A 21,479-nucleotide genomic window follows, 5' to 3' on the forward strand; every position below is an offset into this window, starting at 1 on the left:
TGTTGCCCAAATTGAGAGTAAAAATTTGGAGATCTAGGCACATTTTCTTAGGTAGTGAATGGGATGCCAAACAAATAGAGTTAGCATGATCAGATTTATTCATCTTCCTTATTACAGTTTTTAAATTGCCATTTATTTTGCAAATTCTAGTTTAAGCTGAAAACCATTCTGGAATTTTGTCATTTGATGGCTATACAAATATAATCAGAGATTTAAAACTTATATAACTTTATCATAGCCGAAAAAATCTTCCCTGAAGAGGCTAATGGAAATAAATAAATAAATAATAGAAGGTGGAAGATAAACTGCTTCTTTCGAAACTGGGGCTGCAAACAGCCTTCTACCTAATTCAGATAAGCAGCAAACATAGTTGTTAGGGGATATTTATGACAGCCGTATCTGTGTGACAGCACTGAAGCATTCACAATGCAGTGGCTTTCTATAAAGCACATCTGCAAGAAAGACAGGTAGACAGGCCTCGCTATCAATCATCAGGACACGTGAATAATTCTACACTCACTGGCCTATGTGCTGTTCAAATCAGCTGCATTTAGAAAAAGCTGAATGTTCAGTAAAGGAGCCACGGTAGTGAGTAATCTTTATTTTTAATTCTTTGAAATATGTGTGTTCACACATCACTTAAGAAAAAGAAATCCAACAATGATTAACAGCTCTCTACAAACCTGCGGAAGCCGAATACGCTCAATATTTTCAGGTTATATTTGTAGTTAATTCATGCCTTGTTGTTATCTTACCATGTTTCAATTAATTGAATGGAATCATGTAGCACTCAAGCAAGTAGATTGTGTCCCACAGTCTGGAGAGAAAAGTCCCTAAAACTTATTCAGGAGCTTGGTTTGTTTTCAATTTAGGTGTCAGAACATTTAAATGGTTCATGCAAGGATTGCTTATTTAAGTAACTTTTCAGATGCACAGGTAGAATAAAAATGATTGCAAAATAATAAAATGGGGTCTTCTCTGTCTTTCACTGGATTCACATAACTTCTATTTATGCTAATGGGAGTTAAGCACCTGCTCTGCAAAGAAAATAGACCCCTGTCTGTGAAAATAAATGTGTACAGTATACTTTGCAGATACAATGTTGAAATCAAACAACCAAAAATGTGTGCTGTATAAACAAAGCATCATGTGGCCTACCTGAGAAGTTGTTGCTGTTTTATGTTTTACCTTCTTAGTCACGGACCTCAAGATATTACTCATGCCATTGCGATTTAAATGTAACGAAAAGAAAGGAGGGGGATGAAACAAATTCAATCTGGTGATTTCAATGAGCTCATACACAATCCTCTGTTTACCCATTCAGAAGTTCATAATAAATTGCATCAGTAAATCTGGATTCAAGCCATTGCCCTCTGCCATCTCCTTAAAAGTCATGGAGGATAATTGTACATAATAGAGGAGGGCATGATCATGGGGGCACTGGGCTGGGACTCCCTGTAGCAGCTGCAATCTCAGCGGGGACAGGAGATGAGCCAGACGATTGTTAGTGGCTGGTGACACCAGAGTCCCTTTCTGCAGTGCCCTTCTCATCGAGTGCCAGATCTCACAGGAAGGAAAATCTACATGGACTCGAATGAGGATTCACCACTGGCAGTCGCAGAAGTCTTTCTTATCAGGGAGGTCTGCACTATGGGCTGAACAGAGAAAGCCTGTCCTCCTCCCCTCCAGCCATAATAAGCATCATAGGAATCTTTCCCCAAGTTGTATTTTCAGTAAAAATTACAATGTCATCAAAACGGGGCTGCAGGGAGGGGAATCAGAATTTCCAATATGGCTTCGCCTTTCTTTTTATGGGCCTCATGATGTTGATAATGTAAAAATCACTGCTACTCTCATTCAACATTTTTATGTCATTTTAAGAAATAGATAATAAGCAGACCATATAGCACGTACTCCACTTAACCAAATTTCTAAAGATCTCTCCTTCTTTCTAATGACCTAGGTCAAGGCCAGCATTTTCCATTTCTGATATGCATCATGAGTGGTATTAAGAGTAATATTCTTGTGGACAGGATTGGCTACATAATTTGTGGGGCCCAGTGCAACATGAAAATGTAGGGCCCCTCATGAACAAATTGCAAGTCAATGACAGTGAGCATTAAACCAAGCACAGGGCTGTTCTAAGTATAGGCTGCAAACCTCCGAAGCCAGTCTTGCCTGTGGATTAGGACCTTGGCAAAAGCTAACCTACTGCCTCCGTCTTTCTCTTCCACCTACCAGAGGTCTCAGTAAAATCAACACTGAGAGAATGAGTGTGAAATGGATTTCCAGAGACAGGCACTTACCTATTCAATGTACTAAAGTCCCGTGGAAAACGGATAGACAAAGTGTAGTCTAAAAGCTACCATTTATTTTCATATACAGATTGCAGTATAAGGCTTATATAAAAGTATTTCATCTTCTTTCCAATGAAGTTTTCTATCCAAAGGCCAGCATGACCCTTGTGAGGGGTGCAGTGTTCATGAAGATCAGAGAGACAATTTTGAATACAGATAATGGTAGCAGACTGTACTTGCAAATTGGTCCTCAATGCCATATGCCATATATATATATTATTTTTTTCTTTTTAAATTTCTTCCTGCTCCAACTCCTTCCCTCTGATCAGCTATGCACCAGCCTTAGATTTAATTTTCAATAGGCCAGCTGGCACCGAAGACACTCCATCTGGCTTTCTGCAGTTGAGGTAGTTTGGAAGGCTGGTGAGTTACTGTTTAGATGCTGCCCTTCTCTTCTAAGTTCAGTTGTGCTCTGTCAGTTTTAGACTGGTGAATGAGACAACAGTAACTACACTAATCTTGGCATTTGTTGGCAAAGTGTCTACCGTCTCTCAGAAGTGGACTTCAGCTAAGTCTGAGCGGCAGGGAAGTTCTCTTTCCTTTTAGCACGTGATGGTTGCATTGACTTGGTCTTGAGAGACTCATAATAGGACACAGAGGTGAGTGAAGAGAAACAAAAGCCATTTTTTTTTTCTCCCGGAAGTAAAATCAGTATGTTGGGATACCATACAAAAATATTTAGAAAAAACAGTGGTTTAGACAAAATTATTTTAATTGAGTTTTTCTGAGCTATAAATTGCTTTGTGTACGATCAAATAATACAGAAAGAACTGTTCAAGTATATATGCCTATCCTGACTGGTGGTCATTCAGGAAAGGACTAAGGGATTGTAATATTACCTACTCACAATACAATGGTATATCCTTTTTTCTTTTTTTTGGCCTGGTAGTGAATTTGTAGGGATAAACAACTCTACAAATTGTGTGGCCTATTATGTGTCACAGAGATTTTTCTATAGCCTGTCTAGACTCCAGACAATAGGTGAGACTGGCCTATAGTTGCAGACATTTCTACAGTCTGCAATATCACTTAGAAAAGTAAGGGCAATAATACAAAAATGAAAGCCAGCCTGCCCTGCCAGTATGATAGTGGAAATATGAGTATAACAACACTTTACAATTTAGAAATGATGAGAACAATTGAGAAAGAAGTTTTAGTAGCCACATATAAGCCAAAGCAACTTCTGAAAAATCATACATACTCCCAAAATACGAGTCATATTCTAGTAATTCTGTCCATTGTCTATAAAATCACTTCATTGCAGAAAATTCTGTATATACATTATGCTGTGTTTCTTTATGCATAGAGATGGTGTATATGTGTCTGGTGTCTATATAAATTTATATATCATAAATATTATAATAAAATTTATATACCATACATATTACAATATAAATTTATATAATATATATATAATATAAATAATATTTATAGTCAACATAAAGACTTTAAAAAAGGCTTTTCTTTAAATAAACCAGATTGCTAAACTAGTCTGGATTTTAGACCGTCAGGGAAACAAGAAAGAAGGGTACAATAATTAATGTTGCATATACTCTTAAGAGAGATAAGGGACATTGTTTAAAAGTAAGGGACGTGGGAAAGAGAGTTTTAAAATATCATCTATTTTTGGCTATTTCATCTCTGAATGTTCTCCACATCTATTTCTCTTCCACAATTACATTTGTTAGAAGAGAAACAACGAAAGAGACGGAAAGGGAAGGTGGAAGGCAGGAAGGAAGGGGTAAGGAAAAGAGACATCTTGTTTAATTCTTTATATTTTTCGTTGTTCACTTTTTTATTTTTTAGGAAATGTTTTGTTGTCATTGTTCAGTTTTATTTTGATGAAGACCGTGAAAAGTATGCATTAAATATAAAGAATACTCATGGAAGAAAATATTGCCTTACAACTATTGGCAATAGTTTCTCCTGGGGAGCATTCTTTTTTCCAAAGACTCTGAACTCTGTCACCAGACCTTTTGCATCTTCACCACTGGGGATCAATATTTACATAATTTTTTGTCACTGTTGGAATGACTCAGCTTGTGGCAGTAGGGGCAGTCAGGGGGCATCTAATGAAATATGTGGCATGCAGTAAAACCAAGAGATTCTTCTAGTTGTTTTACTTAGAGACATGGATCCCAGAATAGCAAACACCCCATCTCTATAGTCATTTAGTTTCTGTCTCTGGCTGATTTTTAAAAAGTTCATTCAGCTTGTTTCAACACAACCAACTCTGCCATATAACAGTGTATAATATATCATCAAAAGTTTCATCGTAGAACAAACCACTTAGGATTGCCAGATTTATAACATGCTGATTGATGAAACCATAAAGCACCCTTCTCAGTGTTATCAGCTAAACCCATCCACCAGGCACTCATGAGCACTTCCTAGGTCTAGGACATTACGCATACAAATGTGGTGTATTTTTCCAATGGAATGCAAATGTTAGATTCATATTACGCCAAAATAGCATTACATAACACTCTTTCTTACTTGGTTTGCTTGAAAGTTTAACATTTTCTCCGTCTTTAGGAAAAAAATCCTTTAACCTCATCAGAAATGAAGGCTTTTGTCAACACTTTCTCATATAGCAAAAGTAAACAGTTAGGGTTATGATATTGGTATTAAATAAAGCTAGTATACAAATTCAAGGAGATTTATTTCAAATAAAAAATATAGTTTTTTTCTTTCTTTCTTTCTCACACTTGTCATGATATTCAGGCATACTTTATATATTATGTAATGGGACACACCAGATAGGTATATATCTCACACAATAACCTTGGAATAGCATGAAAATGGCACAAAATTATAATTCACCTCAGCTTTATTAGTTGGCAACTCTTTTATTACAAAGAAATGATATATATTTTAATTTCACACACCAACTACAAATTTATTTTTCAAATGAAAAAACAAACTTCCAAATTCAATGTTAGCATGATGTATTTGGTAAACTTTTCATTCCCATGAAATTGGTGGGAAGTGCCATGCTTCTCACAGGATAGCTGGGAATTCTACAGCACTCTAAAAGGAGCTGGGATCATTAACTAAAGTGTCCTGTGCATGGAGACAGAAGACCAAATTAGGCCCTAAGGAAGTCTTGCCAAACTCCCACTGAAGTCAATGGAAATTTGCAAATGCACTTGAGAGGGCTCTTCTGGCCCACAAAGTGTTGTCAATTATTTCACTACGTCTTTGATGAAGATACACAAGTCAAAACAAAGCAAAACAAAACACATACATATATATCTATATTGTACCTCTCCAACATCGTAGATCCAAATACGGCCTTCTGAGTCCCCAACGGCAACTTCTTTGCCAGCTTGAGCCCAACGAACACGGTTTAGGGCAGATGCGCCCTCAATGGCCACACTTGCTGTTGGAACCTGTCAAAAGAGTTATGACAGAAAAAAAAAAAAAAAAAAATCTCTGAATACGAATTTAAATAAACTAATGTACAACGATATGCTTCACTAGGTGAGTCACTACTGCCTTCACGTGCATGAAGTAATGTGCATCCCTTGTGCAGGGGTGAAAAAAGATTCATTGTTCTTAAATCATATGCCCTGCTGAATTAAGGGGTAGAGAGAAGAGACAATTTAACAAAAAGGGAAGCAGGAAAACCTTTTCCACAGTCAATGGGCAGTGAGTGGTATACATATTTCTTCAGATTAGGTAGGGTATGTACATCCACCATACAGCCAGAGCAGCTAAATGTGGTATTTCACAATCATGTCATGATTTATAGATCGGTGGAGAGATTTCAGGATTTCCTAAGACTAAGGATACTACAAAAGGCAGGCGGGGTAGGTATGATGAAATAAAGATTACATTAATATGAATGGTCAGAAAAAAAATAGAAGTATTAATCCCCCTAAATCTCATCTGGGATGGGATGTGCAGAAGGAAAGAAAGTATGCAGGTGAAAAACTTCAAAACTTGAAGTTCTCCTCTCATTTTCTTTCCTCTGTTTCCCTTCCCTCTGGCAGTGCCAGGCTGTGGGAAGTGGTCCATAACTGTGGCAATGTCTCCAGGGTGATAACCCTGATAAAATACAGCAACACACTTGTAGAAAATGTGTTACATCTTGTTTAATAAGCACCTTGAAATCTAAAAATGTAGATAATTACATTAATCATTATGAAAGTGAAAATGGGAGATGCTGAAACGGGCCCTACCATATTTGATACAAGAATCTCAGTATTTGGAAAAAAGAATTTTAGTGTGCCTGTCCCCTCTTCCGTTACCAGTTCTACAAACTCTTGTCTTCAAGGTTGGAACTTTGTAACTTTATAACAAGCCTTCTATAAGAATGTTGGATAGAAAATGACAAGGGGCCATTTGAAATGAAAAAGGTAATATTAAAACAAAAATAGAAAAATAAAAGTGAAATGAGGGCCACCGAGATCACCTCTGCCAGTGTTTAAGACCTGTGTCTAATAAACATCTCATATGAGGATGGAAACACGACATGTACTGTGACTTAGCACCCCTGGCATTCTGTTATTCAGGGAATTGAAACCATCTGTTTATATGAGGTTATTGACCCAATACCTATCTTTAAAATAAAATAAAAACTCCATCATATGTAAGAATCTATGTTTAAACATAATCTTGAAATCAATAAAAATTCTTTCACCCGCTTAAATCACTGAATGTCGATTGTGAGCAAAATGTGAAACTAAAATCCCTGGCTCATTTCTTTTTTGAAAATACACAGTTTCCACAATAAAGGTGCCTGCTGTGCATGCTAGAGCCTGAATTTTTAACCAAACCTTTCAAAGGCCTAAATAATGTGAATTTAGATGGTATATAATTCTGTCAATACACTTTATTATTACTATGAGGTGCTGTCCAGAAAACAAATCCATGATTCAGGTACACAGTATTCAAAGTTAATTTATAATGCCATAATTTAGAATGAACATACAGAATCATACTATACCTAACTGTATTCAATATTAGATTTTATCTAAGAATAGAAATATGTAACCTTCATACAGTGAAAAACTAATCTCAGAAGAAATTGACTTTGATACATTTAAAATAACATATATTTTAGAATTTCTTTATTTGGAATGTAAGTAATATAGTTTGCATATATATTTGGAATATAAGGAATATAGCAAACTGTATCACTTATATTCTAACAATTAATATTATTGTTTTTAAAATATCTTTTCATAGATATTAGAAATGGTAAAAAAAATAATAACTATCGCAGCACCTTGTTCATAGCATGTGCTAAAAAAAAATTATTGAATGCATGAAGGAAATGACAAAATACATTTGCATTAATTTGACCTTTCAAAAATTGATAAATCCATCATAAAATAAGCCTTATGTTCTCTTTCTCTCTCTCATAAGTTGGTTTCACAAACATTTTCACGTGTTTTTATGCCTCAATAATTTTAATTGCAAAAGCAGGCTCTATACAGTATAAATTACTCAATCAAGCAAGAGAAGTCAGTAAAACTGAGATGGGTAAAACTGAACTATGCTTGTATAATAGCGGTGGGGATAGCTTGGTCTAAAAGTGCAGTAATTTGAACAACAATAAAACACTACTGCTCAAGTCACTGGGAATTCAGATTCTTCTTTTTTAAAATAAATCTAATTCCTAATCTGACAAAAATTTGAAAAATGTCGCTCAACTTGCTAGAAGGGAAAAATGATTTGAGGGTTTAAAAAAAATGTCCAACACATTACTGGATTCGAATCAGACTCAACCTAGCTGTACAAGTATTGTGAAAACACAACTATGTTTACTACAAAACTACATGATTTGCATGCTCTCCAGTAATTTTTTTTTTAAATGTTCAGCTACAAAAGTCTTATGTGGGTCTTTCTTGATACCTAGAAAAAGAAAAGGGAAACAAAAATTATGTTTGGCAGCATGGAGACATTATTTTACTTTACCCAAAATGCAGATTGTAAGGACTAAAACAAAGCCAGTTCCCTAGGGATTTTAAAGGTCAGAACACTGACTCCCTTTGTACCTATCATAGTTATCACCTAAACATCACCTCTCCCAAGCCTGAAGTCTGATGTAGCTGTCTCCTAAACCAATCTGGAAAATGTTTGGTTTTTTTTTTGGTTGCCTGAAGTGAATGAGTTTCTTCCAGTATATAGAAGCAATGCAATTGTAAAACAAAGCGATGAAAGACTGGGAAACCATTACAGTGTAGGGTCATATCTTTCTACTAAGTGCACTAATGTTATAAACATTTCAACATAAAAAATGATGGGCATTCACATACTCATGCTGTTTTGGTCATTTTCAAAGATGCTTCAGTACATAACTCTTATATCCCTGTCACATTGCTCTTGTAGTTAAAAGAAAAACAGACTTCAAAAGGAAAAAAAAAACAAAACACTAACTATTGGGCAGGGGCTATAGGTGTATATACCCTTGCAAGATGCAGAGATTCAACACTAGCACCTGAACTGTATTTCCCTGCCCCCTCCTCACCAAAATACACTGGGCTCTGCTCCTCCTCACAGCCCCCAGCTGTAGGCTTCCTAATTAAAAAGGCTGAGCTGCTTCCTGCTCAGAACACTTCAAAAGACCTTTCTCTTGTTCTCCACTTGACATATAGTTTGCAGCACTTGTTCCTCTTACCTGTCCATTCTTATTTATGGAGAACTGCCCTGAACCAGAACGAGGAAATGATGCAGAGACCATTTTATTGATGAAATTGAAGAACATGTAATATCCATTTTTTAAAAAAAAAAAGACAAAAAGATTCCCACCCTGAATAATTTTGAGGGAAAGAAAAAAGTAAACATACACATGGCACATTTAAAAAAACACATATGACATATCTTGTGAAACAGAAATTTCCTTATTGTAAGGTTTTTTTAATGTGTATTTTTCACTTGTGAACTATTCTAAACGTGATGTTAAAATCCTAGGGTTTTTTTTTTTTTTTGGGGGGGGATAGTGAATTTAATATACAAGTTCAGAGTTCAAAACTATTGTAAAAGTTTGCTTTTGAGTTCATTATCTTGGACATGGAATATTTGGTAAAGATCAAATAGGAGATAGTTCCAAACTAAAATAAAATCAATAGAATCTTCTACAGATTCAAAATAGAAATCGTGCAAATAGCGAACGCTTAACAACTGGCCCTTTTAAAGATCCTAGTCTAAACTCGGAGGCAACAAAAGCTTACTTTTCCAAGTGTTTGCCAGTAAAGTCATTTCAATAACGTTTTGAAAAGGCATGAAGACTACTTTGCTCTTTGCAAAGAAGGGTCATCAATTGTCCCGGATTTGCCACGGCTTTGGGATAAAGGGAGATTAAATGAATGATTTTTGGCAAACGCATCTGCCAATTCCCCTCAGGGCAGTCGAGAACGGGGGGCCGGCAGCTCAGCTCCAATTGGAAGGTCTGTCCAAAAAGGCCGATTGCGAGACAGAAAGGGAGAGACCGAGAGGCCGGACTCCACTCCCCTCCCAGCCCTCCCGGCCCGGGCGCCTGCGCTGCCGCTCACCTCGGTGTCATTGTTGAGGTTCCAGAGGTCCAAGCGCCCCATCCCGTCCACGCAGGCAAAGAGCGCGGGATGCACGGGGGACCACATGACATCGTACACATAATCTGCATTGTCTTCAAAGGAGTAGAGCGGCTTGTTGTGCTGTAAAGCAGAGAGACCGTGAAGACTTTGTGGCGCTGCTGCTGCCTCGGGCTGTCTAGCGAGCCTAATTAAAAACTTTGCACATTCACAAAGTGTCATAAAACTTCCCGAGATGAAAGTCCTCGAAAAGGTGAACCAGAGCTTTAATGTGACTAGAACTGTCCAGTGGCATAAATAAATACCACCGAGAAGGGGGTTGAAAGGTGGGGGGCTGGGGCGGGTGGGGTGTTGCAGTTTGAAACCCGGTCTTAGGAGACATTCCAACAGGTGGACAAGACTGCCCATTAGCTCAGAATTCTCGTCGGGCTATGCTTGGCCAGTCGGTCCTAGCCTGAACCGAGCCGAGGTTGCAGTGCTCAGACCCGCGGGGATACTCTGGAAAGCCCGGCTCCCCCGCAATCCTTGCATTGAAGGCAACGCCTGCCACCTCGTGGTTCTTGTCTGTAGCTGCAACAGCTGACACTGCAGTCCAACGCCAGGCCAAGTTCGTATTTTAATAGATCTTTGCGATGGATAATGGGAAAAGATATTTTAAAGGGGAGTGTAGATTTTCTGGGAAGTAAAAATTTTGCTGTCCTAAGACACTGCTACTTTACATAGGATCAGTTTACCAAAAACAGGTAGTAGATTGGTGGCTCATTTAATACTCTTGAGCTAACCCAGTCCCCCACCCTCTATAATGAACCTGATTTTCTAACTCACCCAGTGTTTCTAAGAGCCCTAAAATTGATGTTTTTTGGGAAAATGTATTAACGCACCCCCATTGTGTACAAATGCTTCCATTCCAGAGGGATACAATAAATTACAATGGCACTTTTGATTTCCAGTTAATATTGTCACATCAAAATAGCACAGAAGTCAGAGGCAAGTTTGAAAGTACACCAGAAATAAAATGTAATTGGACTTCATGAATTATTCATTCCATCTGGCTTGTCTTATTCTAATTTCTGCATAATGGCTTTACTAATCCCTGATCAATTAATGTAAAATGAAATTTAAATGATAATGAAAGCCCTAGAGATAAAAGAAATTAAGTATTCTTATATCCTCTGACAGAAATCTAAACAATGGAAGTTTTTTTTTCCCCCAATGTCTTCATCCAGTCAGCTGTCTGTATTCTCTTCATGGGCTCCACTGAATGCCTGTACAGGCCAGAGTAATGAGAGAAAAAAAGATAATTTATGATATGAACCATCAAATCCTTTCTGCACAGAATGTTCAAAGAATGTATCCGTAGGGAATCAGCTCCAAATATTAGCGTAGACTCTCAAAATGTACTGTTAGTGAGTGTAAAAAGTGCAAAATGCTTGTGCTGAAATCAAAGTGAGAGAAATCAGTGTGAAGATGGTAAAACTTCCATAACCTAAACCTAATGCAAAAATGTGTGAAGAAAATGACTATAAGCGATTTCTCCTTCCATAAGTCGTAGTCCTTCAACATTTAAAAATCACCACTTAGAAGGGGGAAAAACTAATACATTAAAAGCAACATAGAAGATGTGAGATGGTCCATTGTGTGTGTTTGTGTGTAAGATATATCTTTTAATTATTTTTAATTCAAAATATATCTGAGAATGGGATTGGTAATTTGAAAAAGAATATATTACATTGAGAAATCAGAAATAATTCAATAAACATTAATTAGCCTTATGGTTTTGTAATTCATTATTCTATGATTCTCTTATGCTGATACACTTAATATACATTATGTTTGCAGTATGAGTTGGAGATAAAATTATTTGCTCATTGCTATTTGTATAGTTTCTTTTATCTTCTGTTTGGAGTAACCTAACCTAACCTAACGTCTGACTCAATGGCACATAACAACCACCACCTAACCTAATGCACTGTTGTTGAGTAGGATCTGACTCATAGCGACCCCTCCTTGGGTGTCTGAGGTGGTATAACTATGGAAGTAGATTGCCCAACCTTCCTTCTGAGGAGTGGCTGGTGGGTTTGAACCGCCAGCCTTCTGGTTAGCAGTCAAATGCCTTAAGCACTATGTCACGTAGATGATTTAAACTACTGTCTCCAGAAAATATGAATGGTTATGGACACCTGAAAGGAAAGTGATTATATCATTTTTTTCTTATTGATATTAAAAAGGACTGACTACTTGTGAATATAAATTCTAACTCTTAGCAGATAATTATTCCCACCAATTCTTGGTTTTATAACTAGCCAGTCAATGTTCATGAAAGAATAACACATTTTTCTTAAAGTCAAAGGGTGTTAAAGACTTATGCATGCTTTAAAAAGTCAATTCTCAGTACCCTCTCTCATTAACTGAGCTAAGAGTATATCTGAGGATACACAGGGGCAGATACAGATATACACAGATACACAAAACACATAATATAGCTACAATTCTTTTTTTGATCAATTAAAAGACCATCCAGCTTTAAAGAGTCATTTTCTAAGAAGCTGATATTATTTAATTAACATTAATAAATATTTAGTATTTATTAAGGGATATATTATTCTAATCTCTAATGTTTTGTTTTGTGTCCCCCCCCCTTTTTTTTTTCAGTAGCTTCTTCTCTGAGAAGCAGTCAAAATAGTAGTACATCCTGGAGATTTTACTTTTTCATCATCTGGAAAAAGATTCATGTTACCAAAAACCATTTTTCTTATATTTAATAGGACCACATTGAAATACTATTATTATGTTGGTGCCATCTGTAGACTTTCTCCCACTTCCTTATCACCCTCACCCCAAAACCTTAATTTTCCAGTAAAAAAGTCACTAAGCAAATACATAATTCTAGGCTACAGTTTCTGTGTAGTTGGGGAAGGGACCAAAAAACTACACCAAACCCACTGTCATTGAGTCGATTTTGACTCATAGCAACTCTGTCAGGCAGGGTAAAACTAGCCCATACAGTTTCCAAGGCCGTAAATTTTTACGGGAGTAGATGCCTCATCTTTCTCTGATAGAGTAGTTGGTAGGTTGGAACCGCCAACCTTTTGGTTAGCAGCTGAATGCTTTTAACCACTGTGCCACCAGAAGTCAATGGGGGAAGGCAGGAAGGATTATATTTTGAAAGACTTTGTTTTAGCCTTGATAAATGTATAGGTTGGGGAAAGTCTCAGGATATCAGTATGGAACCCATTATCTCAGTATTAAATGAATTGATAACTACCAGCCACTAGTTCCCAAGTATAGCATAGATAGATATTTGGGGCCCATTAATGTCACTCTCACAGATGTGAACAGTGCTATTTTGAATATTAACTGTACTTTTTTCATAAGGGAATTTTATCATTTCATTTTATTTGGGGCTCAAAAGCAATCTGAAAATCATATTAAAACATTGTCTCAAATATTTACTATATAAAATTTTGATGATAAACATAGGAGCTCTGGCAGCGTAGTACCTAAGGCATTTGACTGTTAACCAGAAGGCTCGCGGTTCAAACCCACCAGCCACTCCTCGGAAGGAAGGTTGAGAAATCTATTTCTGTAGTGATACTGCCTCAGAAACCCAAGGAGGGGTCGCTATGAGTCGGGTCCGACTTGACAGCACATAACAACAACAACAACATGATAAACATATATATCATGAAATGTTAACATTTCCATAAAAGAAATCAAGAGCATCAGGTCTAAAAATTCTGTGAAACATAAATGTCTAGATCCACAAACTTGTTATGGGATTATCATTGATTTTAGAAAACTGCAAGTTTTGAAAAAGTGGGGCGTGGATCCTGTAATATCTTTTATATACACTTAAGCCACAATATTATCTCTGCAAAATACTCAAAGCCGTTTAGTAAACTAAATATCATTCCACAGCATGTTACTGTAGAGAGTTTTTCAAAACAAGCAAATTTCAGTAGACAAAGGCCCCTTCCCCTGGGTGTTTCCCTTTGTAATGCCATGTTTAGCATCAGTGAACTGGTAAAGTAAAAAAGAAAAATGCACTGTTACGCAACCTACTGCATGTGTGGCACATGCCAATGAAATAAAGCCGTGACTCCTACTGTTTTAGACATGTTTCCAGGGCTGTGCCAATAATGCTAAAATATCCAGACAAGAGCTGCTTGATTTTAATGCCTTGACTCTCAAACAGAGCAACGAAGTAGGCTACCAATCACTTCCCAGACAGACACAGAGGGCAGGGAAGGGTAAATTGTTGGGTGTTTGCTGTGTGCCGACTCTATATATGCATTGTCTAATTTAATCCGCATAAAATCTCTGTTAGGTAGATGGTATTTACAGAAAAGAAAATTATAGTTCAGGGAGGTTAGTATCTTTTCCAAGGCCACAAAAGTCGTAAGTGGTGGAGTTGAATTTGGAACTCAGTTTTTTTCTGTTAAGCACATCCTCTATTCACTAGACCACGTGATCCTTCTATAAAACACAGTAATGGTCTTCAGTCTTCATAGATAAAGTAATATATCTGGAGCTCTACTCTTCACTGTCTCATGCAATTCAGCCAATATTTTCTAGACAAATACTACATACCTGGTAGAAACAGTTTAAAAAACATTGCCGTCAGAATGTTTACTTCTTTTCCTGAACCTGTTATTAATGATTTGGAAGATCTTACCCATCCATTTCCAGGCATCTTTAGTACCCTGTGACAATAACAGATGGTTGGTGCAAATCATTAAGCACTCAGCTGCCAACCAAAAGTTTGGAGGTTTGACTCCACCCAGAGCCACTGGAAACCCCATGGAGCACAGTTTTACTCTGACACACATGGGGTCACCATGAATTGGAATCAACTGTGTGGGAAATGGCTTTTGGACATTAACAGAAATCTTTTTCTCCTGAAAACTAAGAAATTGGATGGTAATGATCTATTAGTCAGCAAATACTATCAGTAGACCATGCTTGGAGAGTAGAATAAAAAGAAGCTACAAGGTAAGTTCTAGGCTCCAATTCACTGAATGTTTGTGTGAGGGATGAGCATTAGATGGTCTAAAAATGGAAATGACAGAGCACGGAGCAGAAAAGACATTGGGAGCAAGTATAAAAGGACAGACTTTGGGCTATTCAACATAACATCCTTGGACCTTTGTTTTCTCATCTCTAAGATGGAAGGTTGGAGCAACTGACTTCGAGGGCTCCTCTTATCTTTGGGACTCTATACCTGACTGCTCTACTATGTGTTTTGTTACCTGCTGTAATGATCAAATGGAATAAAGTATGTGAAAGTTTTTATGCAAAGTACTACTCAGAAGTAAGTATTATATTAAAACCATCTTCCTTGATGTTCTGTGGAATTCATATCATAGTCATTTTCCCTTTACTTTGCATTTAGTAAAACACACATATAAAAATGTACCAGGGTAGCTTTTAATGAAAAAAAAAGAAAAAGAAAATATAAAAGTAATAATAGACCTTCTATTCAACTAATTGCAGAAGAAATACAGAATATTAAATTCACTTAAGAGAGGCAGATAATAAAACCTGTTAAAAAATGAAACTCTACATTGACATTTTATAATAAAGATTCGATCTCCAGATTTGAGCTTTGATTTTATAAGTGTACTTCTGCAAATGAATACTGCTGTAGAGTTCTGCAATGATTTAAATAGAAAATGATTTCACGAGAGGGGAGTTTCTATTTCTGATGTTAGGTATGTGCCAGAGTCACATCCAGAGGATATAATGTTTGTTTTATTTTCCTCTCTATTATTTATTTTCCTCTTATCAGGCTCCTCTAGCCCTGGTAGGATTTAGTGTTTTGGAGGCTCATGAATGGGAAGATTTGTGTTAAAATGCCTTCTAACACCTCTAAACACTGTGGTTCTTGAGGTTGTATTTGTCTCTCAATGATTATAGGCTCGGTAGCAATGTTTACCCAAACCACGAACATTTCTTTTGGAAAGGAGTGGGAAGGAGGCAGAGTATAACCTGGGTGGAGAGGGGAGGAAGGGATACATAATAGAATTTTTAATATTTTATTCTGAAATAAAAGAAAAACAAATGGAATCTTACCTTGAAAACTATATCCTGTTGGGAGAAAAAGGACAACCAAAATACTAAACAATGAGTAATAAGAAAATGTCTTTCAAAAAGTGTCATGTGTGTTCCCGTGAATTAAAACAAAAAAATTCCACCTAGTTCTTCCAGGAAACATTAAAATGTGAGACCACAATATCACTTTAAAAAACCACTAAAGGACCCCAAACCTTCAGGCTCACACAAAAATGGATGTCTCTACCATAAAAGGAAAGTTCATAAACAAACAAACAAAGCAAACTAAACCAAACCAAACCAAAAAATGAATTCTCTTGGCTCCAAAGAGGTGTTGTGCATTTGGTACTCATCACTGGAAAACTTTGTCTGCAAGTTAATTTGAGAACCTTCTAAAGCACAAAATATCCTGCTCTTATCTTAATTTCTGTGGCTAATATTAAAACACTACATATGGTCTCTCAATGAGATCTTCACCTGTTTCAATCATGGACAGAAATCCAAAATCAGACATTCTCTGGGTGAGCTTATTTTGAACAGAACATGCTTCATGGCTGTATTTGTTGTTTGTGTGCATTACAGAAAAGCACACAAGCACTTTAATTGGAAGTCAAGAAGGCAATAGAAATCCAGGAATTTACCATTTGCTTCTCTATAAATGTTGAAGTTCTGCTATGTAAATACTGAAGCCACATGAAAGGTTTTCCTTTGTCGCACTACCTTCCTCTATAGCTTATTTGTATGGAAGAATCCTCCTAATCCAGGAGGCGCCACCAATAAAGAGGCTAATTATCCATATAAAAGAATGTATACATATTCACAGGTTTTGACTAGCATTTGAGTGTTTAAAGACATGGAAAAAGCTAGCAGCTTTGTCCTATTCATAAAAGGAGTACTTTCCACATTGGTAGGAGTTTGAGGAGTATCAGCTCCACCTAAGGGCTCTTCTTTAAAAGGTGCATTTTAATAATAAAAACGATAAGCAAGTGAGGATGCTCTTTTGAGTTGTGTTTTACACTCATCTAGTGTAAAATACTCATACTAGAAGTTGTACCAGTATTTTGGTATGTTCTGCATTCTTGCTTGTTTGAGGTGTGGCAGTTAGAGAAGGCCATTTCATTGTCAAAACCAGGTTCAGCTGAGTTGGCTCATTAGTACAATGTAGGTGGTATTCTGGCTTGATATTCACTTTCTGGACTAACAAGAAGCTCTGGTAATGTGATGCGTTCTTACCCAGTTGGCTCCTAAACAGATCTCTGGTTCAAACTCATCAGCAGTTCCATGGGAGGAAGATGAGGCAATCTACTTCTGTAAAGATTTATAGCCTTGGAAACCCAACAGGGGTGACTATGAGTTGGAAATGACTCAATGGCAGTGGGTTTGTTTTTTAGTTTCTAGACTAATATTCTGTCTCTGAAAGGCCATGTGACTGTAGATGGAAGCAAGAAGGTTCAAAAGAGCCCTTTTGTGGTTGCTGCTGTCCCATCTCTATTTCTACTATGACTGACTGGTTTCATAACTAACATCTTATTGGTTGGAGAAAGACACATTCAGTATATATTTAATGGTCAGACCGAATTAGGGGCTGCATTAGAAGACTGGGATGGCAAGGGTGGATATTGGTATTAAGGATTAGGGGATGTATAGGGAGGATAATGAGCTGCCTGGAGAAGCAGCTAGAAATGTGGCTGCATCAAGTGACTTGAAAAGTTATAAGGATGAGCAATTAAAGTGGTATTTGCAGGCTCAAGCTTTGTCTTCTGATTATTCATTTCATGTCACACTGTGCAACACATTTTACTAGAGGATATGTAAATGGCAGAATACTCCCACTCTGGTTCTTAAACTACCAGCCTCCACTCTAGCACTCCATTACCATATTACAAGTATAATTTATTATTATATAAGTATTATATAAATATATATATATATATATATATATTCTCTCACACACACACACACACACATATATATATATATAAAAGCAAGTGTGTGTGTAATACAGAAATACATAATTCTTAAAGAAAGGTTTTAAAAAAATGTCAAAATACAAACCCAGATCCATGGATTATGCTTGATACCTTTTTCACACTTAATATCTAAATTGCCACTTTACCATTTGCCAGTTCCTAGAGCTAGTCTGCTGGAGGTTCAAACCACCAGCCACTCCTCGGAAGGAAGATGGCAATCTACTTCTGTAGTGATACTGCCTCAGAAACCCAAGGAGGGGTCACTATGAGTTGGGTCCGACTCCATGGCACATCACAACAACACAACAACAAGAGCTAGTCTGACATTATTGGTCTCACTGCATTTAGTAAATACAACATTTTGAAAATTTTCATATGTCTTCAAAAAGTCACATACTCAAATACCCAGATTTGTCCTATCAAAACAGGCTTAAAGTCCAAACATGGTAAATATATCTAAATAATGAAATTCTCAGATCTACTTCTTACACATTTTCAGAGGTTCAAGAAGAGTTTTCCTTTAGGCCTGCATTACTGTGTCTCCTGGTATTAAATGCAACATATCTTTTATATTATACTTCAAATTAGTGTAGCTGGCACTTCCATTTATTACAACAGTGGAGAGAACTGGCAAAGAGAATGCAAAATAGCAGGAGTTCAAAATATTTTTTTTCTGTTCAAATGTAGACTATTTTCTTTGATATGCTTCTTGCTTTGCAAAAGATTTCCTTACCTTATTCTGTTTCCCCTAGGCCAAACTGAAACACTAAAATGTATCTGTATTCAAAAAGCTAACATTAGCTAATTAAGAGTGAGGTGATTCAGGACACTGGAAATGGCCATGGGAAAATAACTAGGATTAATTATGAGCCTTGGACAATCTGCAAGGTTAGAGGTCACATGAGGCTGGCCAAGGTGGACCCATATGGGTTTGGTCCCAAAACACTACTTAGGGGGATGAAGATGAGTTTTAATTTATCTTCCAACAACAGAGATAGAATGCAGGCTAGAGTAGGGAGGGAAAGGATCTTTGAGTCTCATAATTATGTAGACAGCTGTGTCTCATCCCCTCTCTCTCTCTCTTCTCAGTCCTGCTTACAAGGTTAGGGAAGGCAACATGTACACTGTGTCACTGAAGTGAAAAGGCAAGTGCATCTCCTCTGGTTAAAAGAGCAAAAGGAGGAATCTACTAATCCCTTACTCACATTTTGAACAGTGGTTTAGCACAATGCCTAAGGCATCTGACTGCTAACCAGAAGGCTGGTGGTTCAAGTCCCCCAGTCACTCCACTGACCAAGACTGGACAATCTACTTAAGTAGAGATTTACCACCTTGGAAACCCAATGGGGGTTGTTATGAGTCAGAATTGCCTGGACAGCAGGGTTTTTTTTTTTTTTCTTTCTTTTTTTTAAAGCCCAGTAAATTGCATGAATACTACATCTTAAAAAGTTTTTGCAATGGCATGAATTATTCACACATGCCTGTTATCTTCTGTAGGTATTTAACAGCCATAGGTATGTGGGTGGGGTGAATGTTTGGGAGGGGGTTAGGGGTGGATTGGAAGTAAAAGGACAGGAAGTGTGAATGCATGCCAAGTCTACAGGTAACTTTATGATTACATTCTTGTGGTTTCTTTCAAATTAATAAGTATTGTCCCTGGGTGAGGAAGAAAGGAAAGAATTTGATAATCAGGAGAAGTCATTTTACGGAAAGCCAATTTTAATGTTTGCTATCTTATGCTAGGAAGCAGGGGAAGAGGGAGTGAAACTGGGGATAAGGGAAGTTAAAAAAAAAAAAAAAAAAAGTCAGATACTACCTGAATATCAACTTTATCAGACAGGCAGCCAGCAGGGCTTTGGGGCTGTGGGAAAAAAAGCACTTAGTTATCCAATAAGTGTTACTGTCAGTAAATTACTGATTTTGTTAATCTTCTTGCCGGATTTAAGTGATACGCTTAGATACTCTAATATCTAAAACTTTAACTTTTCACTTTTATTGTGCTTTTTTCTGATACCTTAAACATTTAACAATTTAAAATGTTAGTAGAAATATACATGCTCAGTGTTCAGAATTAATACCATTTTAGAAGATAATTCAAGCTCAGTGTAAAATACTTATTTTAAAGTTTGTTATTTTCACAAAACACATATTTCAGGATAACCGAAAGTATTAACCCTTCAACAAAGATTTACGAAGGACCTGCTGTTTTGGGCAACTGATAGAAATACAAGATTTAACTCTGTTCTCAAAAACTCACAATCCAGGTAAAATGAGACTATGCAATAATAAACAATAAGAACAGAGTATTATTATTGTTAATACTATTTAGCATCTGCTTTTTTTTAGGATCTATTTCCTGACTTTGTTCCAAAAGGATTTTTAGGATCTTACAAGTTAAATGTACTGTAAAATTAAGAATAGATAGATAACAGAAACTTCTAAAGAAGGCAGGTAGTAACTATTACTAGAATCCTGAGACAAGCTGATTATTACAATATGATACCGAAATAGCTCTAACTTTCCTGATAACTAAGACAAAAGGGAAATCACATCATATTACAAGGAGGTACATAGATTTCACCACTGAAGAAAGAAAGACTATAAATTCCTTTTTCAAAGTCACTTTCCTGGGAAAACTCAAGGAGGAATTTACCATGTCTATGCATCCATGTCTATCAGAAGGAAGATGGGGCAATCTACTTCCGTAGGGATACTGCCTCAGAAACCCAAGGAGGGGTCGCTATGAGTCGGGGCTGACTCAACGGCACATAACAACAACAGCAACAATGCATCCTTAGGCTGACTTTCTGCCTTGTTTGTACCAAAAAAAGAGAACAAGTATGTAGCCAGGTGCTAAACTCTGTAGCACAGATGATAGGGGCCAGAGGAATTCAGAAATGGAAGGGTGGCAGTGTTGGTGGTTATTGTGGTCTGATGTGGTCAAGGACAGTATTAAATAGGACAGGTACTAAGAGCTGCCTTGAAAAATGCATATACTTCCATAGACGGGGTCTTAGATGGTAAGGAAGACAGTTGAGGAGGGGAAAGCAAAACATGAAAAGACCTGAATATATTAATCACCATGGTGTTCCCAGTAAACCACTGCCATCTAATCAACTTGGACTCATGGCGAACTCATGTGGGTCAGAGTAGAATTGTGCTCCACAGAATTTTCAATGGGTGATTTTTCAGAAGTAGACATCTAGGCCTTGTGAGGTGCCTCTGGGTGGACTCAAACCCCTAATCTTTCAGGTTAGGAGCCAAACGTGTTAACCATTTGCACTACCCAGAGACTGTATGATATTCCCAGATGGAGGCAAAGGTGGGGTGTAGGGGATAGCTCAGATGGACCCTGAAGATTTACCCTGAGGATTAAGAAATAGGAAATAGAAATAACTTAAGTGCCCATCAACAGAAGTATGGATAACCAAACTAAAGTACATACACACAATGGAATACTATGCAACAGTGAAGAATAATGTGTAATCTGTGAAACATTGCATCATGTGGATGAACTGGAGGACATTTTGAGAGTGAAATAAGTCAGTCACAGAAGGACAAATATTGTATTAGTCCACTAT

At 37.1% G+C, this 21,479-nt stretch overlaps 1 protein-coding gene across 1 annotated transcript in view; it reads right to left on the bottom strand.

The window, feature by feature from the left end:
• DYNC1I1 (dynein cytoplasmic 1 intermediate chain 1) overlaps positions 1-21,479 on the bottom strand; it is a 366,270-nt gene that overhangs the window by 17,429 nt on the left and 327,362 nt on the right. The window contains exons 14-15 of the mRNA XM_007939787.2: positions 9,860-10,000; positions 5,624-5,749 (exon numbers count right to left, since the gene is read on the bottom strand). Of these exons, the coding sequence (XP_007937978.1) occupies positions 5,624-5,749; positions 9,860-10,000 (267 nt within the window). The remainder of the gene's footprint in view (positions 1-5,623; positions 5,750-9,859; positions 10,001-21,479) is intronic.

This window comes from Orycteropus afer, unplaced genomic scaffold (genome assembly GCF_000298275.1).
Source record: "Orycteropus afer afer isolate SDZICR_OR568_19922 unplaced genomic scaffold, OryAfe1.0 scaffold00063, whole genome shotgun sequence".
Lineage (NCBI taxonomy): Eukaryota > Metazoa > Chordata > Mammalia > Tubulidentata > Orycteropodidae > Orycteropus > Orycteropus afer.